Source organism: Hoplias malabaricus, chromosome 3 (assembly GCF_029633855.1).
Source record: "Hoplias malabaricus isolate fHopMal1 chromosome 3, fHopMal1.hap1, whole genome shotgun sequence".
NCBI lineage: Eukaryota > Metazoa > Chordata > Actinopteri > Characiformes > Erythrinidae > Hoplias > Hoplias malabaricus.
The window spans coordinates 60,801,130-60,814,758 of record NC_089802.1 but is presented as its reverse complement, the minus strand read 5'-3'; the positions used below and the strand labels follow the sequence as shown (position 1 = coordinate 60,814,758).

The 13,629-nt window shown below is 38.4% G+C and overlaps 1 protein-coding gene across 11 annotated transcripts in view; it reads left to right on the top strand.

The window, feature by feature from the left end:
- kif1aa (kinesin family member 1Aa) overlaps positions 1 to 13,629 on the top strand; it is a 70,518-nt gene that overhangs the window by 46,402 nt on the left and 10,487 nt on the right. For 8 of the 11 annotated variants that reach the window (XM_066664480.1, XM_066664478.1, XM_066664475.1 and 5 more), the window contains 8 exons: positions 78 to 133; positions 2,233 to 2,341; positions 3,912 to 3,978; positions 4,063 to 4,147; positions 4,499 to 4,604; positions 6,606 to 6,632; positions 10,798 to 10,912; positions 12,473 to 12,606. In XM_066664480.1, coding sequence (XP_066520577.1) covers positions 78 to 133; positions 2,233 to 2,341; positions 3,912 to 3,978; positions 4,063 to 4,147; positions 4,499 to 4,604; positions 6,606 to 6,632; positions 10,798 to 10,912; positions 12,473 to 12,606 — 699 coding nt within the window. The remainder of the gene's footprint in view (positions 1 to 77; positions 134 to 2,232; positions 2,342 to 3,911; positions 3,979 to 4,062; positions 4,148 to 4,498; positions 4,605 to 6,605; positions 6,633 to 10,797; positions 10,913 to 12,472; positions 12,607 to 13,629) is intronic. The other 3 variants (XM_066664479.1, XM_066664484.1, XM_066664486.1) reach the window with 1 other exon arrangement.

The window sequence follows — 13,629 nt, the reverse complement described above, 5'->3', positions numbered from 1 at the left end:
TTGCATTTTAGTTCTAATTAAATAATACACTCTCTCTCTCTCTCTCTCTCTCTCTCTCTCTCTCTCTCTCATATTAGCCCACTGCGCCCATGCAGGAGACCGTTCCCAAGGGTCATGCCTTTGTCCAAGCCAGGTAAATACAACTGTTAGTTCATAGCTTATGAATCAAGTTTTAAGAATAATCTCTACTCTCTGTAGATTGTTGTACATGGTTCAGCCATGACATTAAAACCTCCAAACCATCGTTGATCTTTCTCAGCACTCCAGTTACACTAGTCTGCCATTTGCTTCTTCGCTTAAAACTCACTGTCCACTTTATAATCTGCCTTGTTGGTCCACCCTGTTGATGTAAAGTCAGAGACACTAGCTTATCTTTTGTTGCAGTTTGTACTAGTCAATATCCAGTCCATTGGTTCAAAATTTGGGCTCCGCAGAAATATTTTGGTATCAACTGCTTTAGTCCTTCATTATAAGTCAAGGAAAATGCCCACAAGGTGCTGTTGGCTGAATGTTGGTGGGCTGTTCTCAGTCTGGCAGTGATGCTGATGTGTTTAAAATTTCCAGCAGCAATTCTGTGTCTGATCCACCCCTACCAACACAACACACAGTAACACACCACCAATACGTCAGTCTCACTGCAATGATCCCCCATTCAAATCATACCAACTCTCTGGTGGTCCTGTGTAATCCTTACTGTTGAAGAAGATGATGAAAGGGGGCTAACAAAGTATACAAGGCAACTACAGCATGTAAGTGTAACTAAAGCTGAAAAATGGACAATGAGTACAGAAATAAGGAGGTGGTTTTAATGTTATGGCTGATCAAAGCAGGTTTTACTTTCCCATAAATTGGAAATCTGGGGTGGGGGGGTGTAAAATATATTTAGAAATTTAAAATATGTATTTCTGACATACAAAAGATACATGCCAATAAACTGAAAAGGATATTTTACTGTGTTTTTCATGGTCAAGGTTAATCATTTTACAGCCCTAGTAAACACCGAAACCTTATTGCTCTGCCTTGGCTTTGCCAGTATACTGCTTTGTGTGTCATTTGTTGGGGTCCATGTCACTTCAGTTTTGTGTTGTTGGGGTTGGGAATATAGCTGCAGATAACGACACCCCACCTGATCGGGAGAAGTCACTGGAACTGATTCGCTACCTGGTACCAGAGGTCTTCAACGGGGCGTTGGTGGACTCTCTGTCGGGACACGCACTTAATGCGGCGGGTGTGGCTGTTTCCTTCCTCCTTGAGAGGGAGGAGCAAGCCAAACTGACAGCCCCTCCCCTCTCTATCTGTTCAGTAATTAAAGCACAGAAACCGGGTCTGTAATGATCATGTTTGTACAATGCTTAGGAAAGCCCCTGAAACAAAGGGTCACATCTATTATTATAAAATTCACTAATTATTGCTAAGGTCCATGGTTGTCATGATAGTTTAGTTCAAAATGACATAAAAAGTAATACATTTTCATCATTTGTCACTGTATTACCCAAATAATGCGGATAGTAATGTAACTGCATTTACTGAAGGATATTTTGTTCCAGGGGTTCTTCTTAGGCTTGTTGGTTATGTGTGCAATTTTCCAGTTCTTTCTCTCTCCCTGAGTTCCTTCTCATTAACAGGATATATCTATCTACACTGTTTATTTGTGGTTTATAATTGTGTTAATCATTGATAGGGATGCATTCTCTACTGATTTTGTGCTATGTGCATTTATCTTGTATTTCATTTGGACTATACTTTATTTTCTTGATTACAGTAGTCCCTTAACATTTGCAGGCTGTCCTCGGACCTAGTTATTGTATATTTTTTTAATAGGCTAACCATATTTACTGTAAGTATAATACAGTTAGGGCAAAATAACTATGTCCATCCACTGATTCAAAGGTTCAGATGTTTGACTGAAAATGCATTTTCAAAAACTGCAGATACAGAGGGATCACTGTTATTCAGATAACTCTTCATTCATTCAAAAACAGAATTTGCCTTCCCTCTGTGCCTCTGGATCCCTGGCTTTCCTCTGTTCCCCTTTTCTAACTGTATTTTTCCTCTTTACCTCTTTTCAACAACTTACTTTGATGCATTTCTCTTTTTTTCCTTCTTATTTTAAACTCAAATTCCTGTCTTCCAGCTTGTGGTGAGTGAATAGACTCACTTACAGCCCCTGGTCAACTCCTGATATCGCTCTCTCTCTCTCTCTCTTTCTCTTTCTCTTTCTCTCTCAATCAGTGCCTGCAACAAAGCTAACGACCCTCACACGACCCACTGCAGGACCCTGCCACTGTAAATATGATCTGATGGTGTTCTTTGAGATCTGTGAGCTGGAGGCCAATGGAGAGTAAGTTTACAGACTGTTTCACTTTACTTTTTTTTATCTTTCATGCAAAAATTTCATAATATGCAGATTCAGTGAAACCAATGAGACATTTTGGTGATCCATCCAAATATTCAGTACACTTAGCACATCAGTACATTAGTGATGAATTTGTGCACAATAACCTTCGCTAAAGTAAACTTTGGCATTGCAGTGCTATACAAGTTACTACAGAATAGCACAGCCCCAGGGACCTGGAGGTTGTGGGTTCAAGTCCCTCTCCGGGTGACTGTCTGTGAGGAGTGTGGTGTGTTCTCCCTGTGTCTGTGTGGGTTTCATCCAGGTGCTCCGGATTCCTCCTACAGTCCAAAAACACACATTGGTAGGTGAATTGGTGACTCAAAATTATCAATAGGTGTGTGTGTGTGTGTGTGTGTGTGTGTGTGTGTGTGTGTGTGTGTGTGTGTGTGTGTGTGTGTGTGTGTGTGTGTGTGTGTGTGTGTGTGTGTGTGGCACGGTGGCGCAGCAGGTAGTGTTGCAGTCACACAGCCCCAGGGACCTGGAGGTTGTGGGTTCGATTCCCGCTCCGGGTGACTGTTTGTGAGGAGTTGGTGTGTTCTCCCTGTGTCCGCGTGGGTTTCCTCCGGGTGCTCCGGTTTCATCCCACAGTCCAAAAACACACTTTGGTAGGTGGATTGGCGAGTGAATGTGTGTATGTCTGTGTTGCCCTGTGAAGGACTGGCGCCCCCTCCAGGGTGTATTCCCGCCTTGCGCCCAATGATTCCAGGTAGGCTCTGGACCCACCGTGACCCTGAATTGGATAAGCGGTTACAGATAATGAATGAATGAACATGTGTGAGTGTGGGTGTCCCTGTAAAGGACTGGCGCCCACTCCTGGGTGTATTCCTGCCTTGTGCCCAATGATTGTGGGTAGGCTCCGCACCCACCTCGACTCTGAACTGGATATGCGATTACAGACAATGAATGAATGAATCTCTCTCTCTCTCTCTCTCTCTCTCTCTCTCTCTCTATATATATATATATATATATATATATATATATATATATATATATATATATATATATATATATATATGTGTGTGTGTGTGTGTGTGTGTGTACCGTGTGTGTACCGTGACCCCTGAAATAGAAAAGCGGAAAAGAAGATGAGATGAGATGTGTGTGTGTGTGTGTGTAAGACAATATGATGACTTAAAATGAGATGTACAAACTCCATTTCCTGAAAAGTTGGGGCACACTTAAAATGCAATACAGGCTGAAATATGTAATTTGTTACAAAGTTGTAATTTGAAACTAATTTGAAACCAACAAAACAATTCTGTTTGTAAAATAAGGACAAATTTAGGAATTGATGTTTGCAACACAGACAGTGCCATGTTTTTCATTGTGTCACATAAACCTATTCTGTTTTTCCCAAAACAAGCTGAAGCATGGACTCCTCTGACCACAGAACACTGATTTACAATCCTCTCACAAATTTTCAAAGGAAGTGAGGAACAGAGACCTATTTTTTGCTTGCAAAGAGCTATGCCTTCAGTGATTTTTTTTTTTTTTTTGTATTTCTATCTCACAGTTATGTCCCTGCAGCAGTTGATCACAGAGGTGGAATGCCCTGTCATGGCACTTTCCTATTACACCAGGTCAGCCCTTCTATTCTACACAGCCCAACAGAAGGCAGTAGATAGTTGATTTCTCAACATAGCTTGACATTATCTTTCTCACAGGGAATTCAAAGGAGAGTGACAGTGACTATTGTACATGAGACAGGAAGTGACATTGAGTGGAATGAGGTTCGTGAGCTGGTTGTCGGTGAGTGCTGTTCCTGTGATCTGTGGTCTTAAAGCAAAGTGGCAGTTTGCACTATTGAGATAATGAAATTTTCATGAGAATAAAAAGTCTGTATTAGGAGTTAAGTTACTGTGAGAACACTTTTTAATTATGTATCATAATTATTTTGTTTGTTTTTCTTTTTATCTATATGTCATGTGATTTCTTTCAATGTGAACAGCAGCTGTAGTTTTCATGTAAGAAAATACAATAAAAAGGGAAAAAACTGAGTTATGATGTTTTGGTCTAACAGAAACCATATGTTTTCTTTTATATACCAAAATATAATTAAAACATTTGCATGGAGCATCAAAGCTTCTTTTTGTAATTCAGGTCGCATCCGGAATACGCCTGAAGCAGATGAGACTATCATCGACCCCAACATCCTCTCTCTCAACATCTTATCTGCTGGATACATTCGGCCCTCCCCAGATGACAGGCATGTTTTTGAATTCTCACAAGCTCTGAGAAATAAATTAAGATAAGCAATGACCTTAACATTTAGGTAAATGGCTTAATAATTCAAGTTTGAAAGTTATTTTCCAGTTATTTCAGTGTTTTTAGGCAGAGAACAAGATCTTCATGTACTTTGGGGAAAATACTCCCATTGCTTTATTGTTGAAGTCTTCAGGAATATACCACACAGTAGTCTTCTTCGCTTTGTCTCTTTTTTTAACACCCGCCCCCCTGTATAAAATGCTAGGGCTCTGTTTCACATAGAAATCTGCATTACACAGCTCTGCCTACGTCTTCCTTGAAATCAGATCTCAAAGCAAGATCTAAAGCCCTGACAAATAGTGCACTACAACAACTTAAATGGGAAGATATTAAAACAGTTGGGATTTTTTTTGCCAGTGCAAGGTAGTGTTCTAAGGATTCGTAATGTCCTGACTCGGTGGGGTGCTTCAAAATCACACAGCACACAGAGTGTCCGTGTTTGATGGAGATTACATTTATATAGACTATACTGTGCTCTCCTGCAAAAACCTTTCCACAGTCCACTGCAGAGTAGTGGTGTTAGGCATAGGACCTGCTACATTATTCAAGATGTAATGCTTCATCAACATCCTAAAGCTGTAAACATTTCCAGATAGATGCTCATCCTGTGTTACACACTTCTCTCTCAAAGTGCTCATAATGCCAGATTATGCCAGAGTTGCAGAAATGCTGCTGCTGCTGTTGCACTGGAACCTTTTTAGAGCCTGGTGCATGACGGGACCCATAATCAGGAAGCTATGGGTCAGGGCGCTTTGGATGTTTTGCTTTCTTTCCACTGACACACTGACTTCCCATTGTTTTTTTTCCATAAAATATTAACAATTAGAGCTTCATTTGCAATATACAATGTGGTTCAATCAGTCCAGATGAAGGAGGTCACCTTTATTGGAAAAAGAAAAGCAAGCAAAAAAAGAAAAGCAAAAAAAAGACCACATCTCCCTCCACAGCGGATTGTAAAGAAGATAATTTAGTGAATGTTCTCTAGTTCACCTCCTTGCTGGCTGTGTGACTTTGTGTTCATTCTTCATCTGTTCATCAATCATTAATTCTATCCATCCTACTCCATAAACCCTCCATTGCTCAGACTACTAACTGCTTGTTGAGAACTCAGGGGATAGAGTGCAAGGCACCTCTACTAATAATAATTGCATGGTTGTGATCTGCATGCAATATTTTAAACATTTTTGAAGACAAATGTTTGCATCTCATGCAGTGTTAACATTACAATATAGCTAACCAACTTCAGTTCTTACACCTTGAAACCACTAATCCATAAATCTTTACAATACATCACAGAGCACCTCACAGCATGACAAAAAAATCCAGCTTTTGTTTTCACTATTCATGTGAGAGTGCAATGCACATTACTTCATTGACCTTCACTGTACCATCAGAGTAACATCATCTTAGCTTTTTACATTGACATTGCATAGCATCACAAGCCTAGATTTAAATGCCTTGGCCTTTGCGTTTTTGACTTTTCTTCAAAGTTATTCATGCTTCTTTGCATTTAATCTTTTTCAAGTAAGCCAAAACCACAAATGCAATCACTCTCTTCTCTTTTTTGACAATCAATGATAATTACTTTTGAGTCTCTAGTACATTTTACCATGACCTCCTCTCTTATGGTGTAACCACAGTGCTTTAGCGGTCCCTTACATCAAACATAATCTCATAACTCACATTCAGATTCATTAAATAGAACAAAAAAGGTGATTATTCGTTTATGCAGAGGGACAGCCATTTGGGCACGCTGTGTTGTTTTTGTTCTGGAAAAACAAAATGGCTGCCCTACTTTGAATCAAGATGGCTGCTGTAACAGCACCCTCAGAGCTGGCTAAGCCTCTGCTATGAGTCCATGTCAATAACATCAAGGAGAGCAAATGCTCTGACACATCTGCCCTCAAGCCCACTAACTGAATGTTGTTTTGTGTCTTTGCAGACAGTTTCTTGATTCGGACATGCCTAGGTATATTGTTTTTCGACTCCCTATCCTTTCATTTTCTCAGACACATAAAATATATTTATCCTGCATATTTTCTTTAAACTCTCTGTTCATTCATCCAGTCAATTCCCATTGTATTGTTTTCTGTATGTTCTGGATTCCTAATCCTGCTGCTGGCTCTCCCTCATTTTTATATGTTTGTCTCTCCTCCCTCCTTCTTTTCCCATACTGTTCCTAAACTATAAAGGAGCTTGGCTTTGACTCCTATGGAAATGTTACTCATGAGTGTGGCCTCTATACGTTTGTGTGTGAGATGTTTTGCAGGCATTTCATGTGGCTGTGGAATGCATGGCTTGGCTTCTATATGGGCTGCATTTTGGGCAAATTCATTGCAGGAGGTGTGGTAGAGATCACAATGATCGTTATACAAACTAATCTTCACTCAGAACAGGAAGTGTTGTCCACGCTGAGAAGAAAAATTAAATAGAGGTCTCTTCCATTAAATTTTACCTTAGAACACTCCTCTGCCCACAATGACTTTGAAAAAGCAGTTTTAAAGGCTTTTTAGCTTTCTGAGTCATTTAGTGAGTCACCGCTTCTTCACACACCCACATATACTCACTCCCTCTGTGAAAAATTTACTGTTCTGGCTCATAGCACATTTAGATCACATCTCTAGAACAGGAATTTATGATTTAATTAAAACTGTCTTACAGCAAGATGAATTTTCACCACAAATGTCAAAGCAGTGCTGTAAAACACACTCGCTGCTGTGTGGGGCAGTGGTTGAGAATCTGGCCCCACACATTGCAAGCCTTGTCATAAATCACAGATTTATGAATGGAAGAGCTCCATCTCTCTCTCTCTCTCTCTCTCTCTCTCTCTCTCTCTCTCTCTCTTTCTCTGTCTTTTAACCACACAGGTTGTAATCCTCAACTTGCATTCACCATGATTTGAGTTATTATGCTGTTTAAGATTTAAGATTGCTTCATGACCAAGGTCAACACTCTTGTTGGTACAGTACATCCTAGTTGACAGTTTTATCATCCGTGCTGAAATAGTTGTTTCACCATTAGTGGGCAGTGCTGCTCAATTTTCTTTTAAAGAGCTATAGGACCCAGTCTCTTTTTATTTCTAATTCAGTGTTGGAAAACATATGAAACATATTTATGTATAAGAGTATTCCACTATATGTAACAATATGCTAATATGTTGCAATCTGTTGCAAACAATTGGTTATAATAATGTCCATATTCTTGAGAAAAACCCAGGGATTTAAATGCATCTGTTCTTTGGTTTTGGTTTAAATGTGTTTCTGATCAACAGGTTTTGTTTTCTAAGAACACAGAAAAAGAAAGAAGGAATGTAAATAGTAATTACAATACCCTTACTATAAAAGAGTAGGGCACCAGATGTTCATAAGTATTAATCACATTTTTAAAATGTAATCTTATTTTCTAAAGATGTTTGATATTAAATGTGCCATTTCAGAGAAACTTACAAGGTAAGAATATTTCAAAGTGACTGTGGGCACTAAAACCTTCAAGCCATTTAGAGTGCCAAAAAAAAACAGACATGAAGGAAAGCATCATGTGTAATTTCCTTCCAGTTTAAGGCCAATAGAGTGTGAATGAGTGCGCTGGGCTTGGGTGGAGTATACTGCAAAATGCTCCTACTGGGCCTATATGAAGTACCATTGCGTACTGATCACACATGTGTAACTCTCTGGCAACAGCTTAGAAGGCACTGTGCGCACCCTAACACCAAGACACACCCGGTAACACACATTCCCCACCGGCACAACCGCTGTGAGGGTCACTCATATCCCTGCTTCCTCAAGAACACTTAATTTACAGCAGCATTGCCTGGCAAAGGCTTCAGATCTAAACACTAAAAGCTAATCCACAGAACTATTACCTCAGCGTTAGACTTCTCTTACTAACTCACTCCTGTGTGCTCTACAATTCTCAAATCTCATTTAGGCCTATGATGGAATCAAATCCAATGTGTGTAAAATATATTTTTCTTGAATGTGCTGCCAGGAGCATGACTTAGAGGCTGAATATTCTGATAGGAGAAGATATAGCAAGAAGAACGAAACAAATTATCTACTTTTTTTTGTGAATAATCAGAAGTTATTCTCTCATTCCCGTAGACTCAGAGTCAGTGATAGTGTATGAGGATGAATGTTCATATGTGTGAAATTGGTGTGTGTGTGTATGATGGTTTATGCTTGTGTATGTGTGTGTATGTGATATCCCAGAAATTTGAACAACTATAAAAACAAACGTTAAATATAATAAAAGACCTAGGTGGGTTTTTTTCCCAGACGATTTTCTCTTAATTGTATAAAAGTGTTTGACTAAATGTGTTTGGAAATTTTGTATTTTTTTTAAATCCGGTGATTCACCTACAGTGTTGCTGCTCTCATCTTAACCCCCTGATTCCCCCTTTCAGATGGTTCTGAAGGGTTGATGAACTCTGCCATGTGTGTTACATTAGTAAAACTGAGCAAAACCTCTGTTAGCAGCAAAATGTGTGAAAACAGTTTCAACAGCAAATCGATGCAATTTTTGGTCTCAAACAGATCCTCAGGAATCCCTGTACAATCCAGACATTTGCACCAAAGTAACTTCCAACACGTAGAGGACTAATGTGAACTATCTTAGGCTCACCTGGTTTGATTACCATTGCTCAGGTTCACAGAAATTCCTGGTGGTATTTTTTCTGCAGGAACAATATATATATATATACACAATATTTTTAATGATGATAATCAAATACTATATTTTCCCCTGTATCTTTGTTATGAGATTTAGAAATGTTGAGAATCTTGCTTTGAGCTAGAGGGAAATTATATCGTCAATTATTCCGCACATTTACACAAAATTTTATTATTCACCGGACAGAAATGTAAAACAGACAGAAATGGTATTTTATGACTACCACAAAGTTATATATCATTACGTTGCTTCAATATATTTACATTTAAAACTTTATTTATATAAATATGACTATTATATTTACATGTTTTATGACCCCTTGAAGAGAACTTTCCTGGTGAATGTTCCATTATGTTCCTGTGTTTTGTTATGCATAATTATATTATTTTTTTTAATTCTGAAGAAACAAAAATGTCTATAAACATTTTTTGCTCTCTCTAAAGCAGAGAGAGCCATCAGATCATGCTTTATTACTGGTCACAGAGCTGCTCATCTTGGATCAGATTGCTAACAGAGACATGAGCAGATTTAGGCACACTTGGCATCTGACCAGAAGTAGAAGTGAACTCAACACATGATTATCTGAGTGAGTTGTAGAAAAAGTACAGATAAGGGTGGAGGAGTAGAAAAGAAGAAAACAGCTTTGTTTAAGCAGCAGCCAATACAGTGAACATGTAGAACTTTCACATGAAAAGTGGTTAACTCAGGACAGATCTAATACTCAGGAAACAGTACATTTTTTGTATACTGTATGGTTGAAATGTGATTTTGTTTTATGGCCTGTTTTTTGGTAATTATGGAATTTAACAGTAACTGGGAAGAGCTATGAGCCAGTTTATAGTGATTTATTGTGGTGACTTGTGTAAGAAAGAGAGTAGGAAATGTTAATTTCCATGATTTGTCAGTATGGTATAATCATAAAAACGTCAGCTGGAAGGCTTTTCTTTCTCCTCTCTTACCTATGATCATATCGTTGATTCTCTCCCTGCCACACAAAGCATTTCCTTGGGAATTGATTCTAGGTACAATTTCCCACCTGTTGACCCACCCCTCTTCTATCTGTCAAATCTTTCTTCATTCCTTTCCTTCTTGATTTTGTCATTCCCATTGCTAAAAGTGGTGGTGGTGTTCAAAAAAGCCTTATATGCTTAGCATTTTCTTTATTAATTTATTTTAGCATGCTTTTGTTGTGTCATTAACTCCCTGTGTTAGTGGCTTTTTGAAAAAATAAATAACAAGCTTTTAAAATGCCATTATGTTTTAAGATCATATGCAGTATTATTATTTTTTTAATAAACCTAAATGTTCTAAATGTAATGTTACAAGAGCCGTGTTAAAATTTTACCTAATTTAATTTAAGTAATTAAAATGTAACATAGTGATTAATGTAACTTAATGTGATGTGTTTTACATAAAATGGAAATGTGTATTATAGCACCACTGACTTCTCTTTATGCCATGTTTAGGACGTTCTACCGTTTTGATGCTGCCTGGGATTCATCCATGCACAATTCTATCCTGTTGAATCGAGTGACTCCATATGGAGAGAAAATCTACATGACTCTCTCTGCTTACCTGGAGGTAATGCAATTTACAGTTCACATAAATCAGAAGGTAAATACAGTTGTTAACTTGTAGAGACACATGGTTGTCTCTAAACTGTAAAAATGTGTTAATCCCCTGATAGTATGTTCTAATATCATAGTATTTTGCCCAGTTCTGACTTTCTTCACTGTGATATATTTTTCTGTGTTTAAAACTAGTTACTTAATATAGAATAAGATATTGTTACATATACAGTTATCTTTGGTTCACTTCACCTTGTGGGTTACACAGAAGGAAGGCTATTCATCAATTTAAGGATGCTTGTCCTTCTAGTGAGTGTGTATTGTCTTGTTTCTCACGAGGCCTTTCCTGTTTTATTTGTGTAATGCTTATTATCTATGACAAAATTCCACATAAATAAAATAAAAGTGAAAACCACAGCAGAATTATTGATTTTAAGCTGCCACATAATTATGACCAGATTGTACATATTTCAGCTTATATCACTATAAACGACCTAAAACTATGGAGATATATTTGATTTAATAGATGCAAATTCTATTGTTTGATATTTATGGGTGCTGGTAAATATCAGAGCAAATGTGATTTACAAATATAAAATGCTTTGTCAGATAGATAAAATAAAACTAAATATCTAAAAACAGTAGCATTAGATATGTAAAAGAATACTTGTCCACTTTTAAAGATATTTTCAAAATGTATATATGAATATAAACATATAAGGGAATATATGTCAAAATTTTAAAAATAGCCAAGGCAAGTGTAATTGAAATAAACAACCTGACAGTGTTTGAGATGAGCCTATTATGAATTAGGTATGTTATTTGCATATCATTAACATTAATTATTGGATTAATTACTGCATTAGCCTAATATCAAGTGCAGAAATAAGAATTCATTTTAGACAAACTTCAATTACAATGACTTCAGCCCAGTGGTGCAAGAAGTAGTGTCGCTCTCACACAGCTCCAGGGTCCTGGGGTGGGGGATCGAGTCCCGGTCCGGGTGACTGTCTGTGAGGAGTTTGGTATGTTCTTAGTGTATCCGCCTGGGTTTTCTTCAGGTGCTCTGGTTTCCTCCCACAGTCCAAAAACACATCAGAAGTGTCCATAGTTGTGAATGTGTGAGTGTGTGCCGCACTGACTTTTATGTTTGCACTAGCTTTGCACTAGTTGCACTTTAATGTTGTGTATTGTCTTATGTAGCACCTTGGTCCTGGAGGAAAGCTATTTCGTTTCACTGTGTACTGTAAACACTGTATACTGCTGAAATGACAATAAACTTCTTGAACTTGAACTTGAACACTGCGAAGGACTGGTGCCCCCTCCAGGATGTGTTCCCGCCTTGCACTCAGTAATTCCTGGTAGGCTCTGGACCCACCGCGACCCTGAACTACATAAGCGGTGACAGACAATGAATGAATGAACTTAAATTATTCCTTTTGAAAAGGAGTCTGGAATCTTATATGAAGTGCTTAATAACAGAAAACAGGTAGCATACTACATGAGGTTGCACTTATTTTCAAGCTGTTCAGAGCTGTTCATGAGCCTAAACGTAATTTTTACACCTCATCAGATGGAGAACTGTACACAACCTGCCGTTATAACCAAAGACTTCTGCATGGTGTTCTACACACGGGACGCCAAGCTCTCAGCATCACGCTCCATTAGAAACCTCTTCAGTAGTGGAAGCCTGAGGCCGTCTGAAGGGTAGGCACATCAAGTTATGTTTTAATGTTCCTCAAAACAACAAATTTCAACCCCCATAACGTGTGCATAAATAATACTGCATTTTGCGTACAAACCGGATTCCAAAAAAGTTGGGACACTAAACAAATTGTGAATAAAAACTGAATGCAATGATGTGGAGATGGCAAATATCAATATTTTATTCGTAATAGAACATAGATGACAGATCAAAAGTTTAATCTGAGTAAATGTAACATTTTAAAGGAAAATTATGTTGATTCAAAATCTCACAGTGTCAACAAATCCCAAAAAAGTTGGGACAAGTAGCAATAAGTGTCTGGAAAAAGGAAATTAAGCATATAACGAACAGCTGGAAGACCAATTAACACTAATTAGGTCAATTGACAACATGATTGGGTATAAAAAGAGCTTCTCAGAGTGTCAGTGTCTCTCTGAAGCCAAGATGTAAGAGGATCACCAATTCCACCATTGTCGCGCAGAAAGATAGTGCAGCAATACCAGAATGGTGTTACCCATCGTAAATTGGAAAAGACTTTTAAGTTATCATCATCAACCGTGCATGACATCATTAAAAGATTCAGAGAATCTGGAACAATTGCTGTGTGTAAGGGTCAAAGCCGTAAAACTCTACTGGATGCTTGTGATCTCTGGGCTCTTAAACGTCACTGCACCTCAAACAGGAATGCCACTTTCAAGGAAATAACAGTATGGGCTCAGGAATACTTCCAGAAAACATTCAGTGAACACAATCCACCGTGCCATCCGCCATTGCCAGCTGAAACTCTACAGTGCAAGGAGGAAGCCGTTTCTAAGCAAGCTCCACAAGCTCAGACGTTTGCACTGGGCCAGAGGTCTTTTAAAATGGAGTGTGGCAAAATGGAAGACTGTTCTGTGGTCAGATGAGTCATGATTTGAAGTTCTTTATGGAACACTGGGATGCCATATCATCCGGACCAGAGAGGACAAAGATAACCCAAGTTGTTATCAATGCTCTGTTCAGAAGCCTGCATCACTGATGGTATG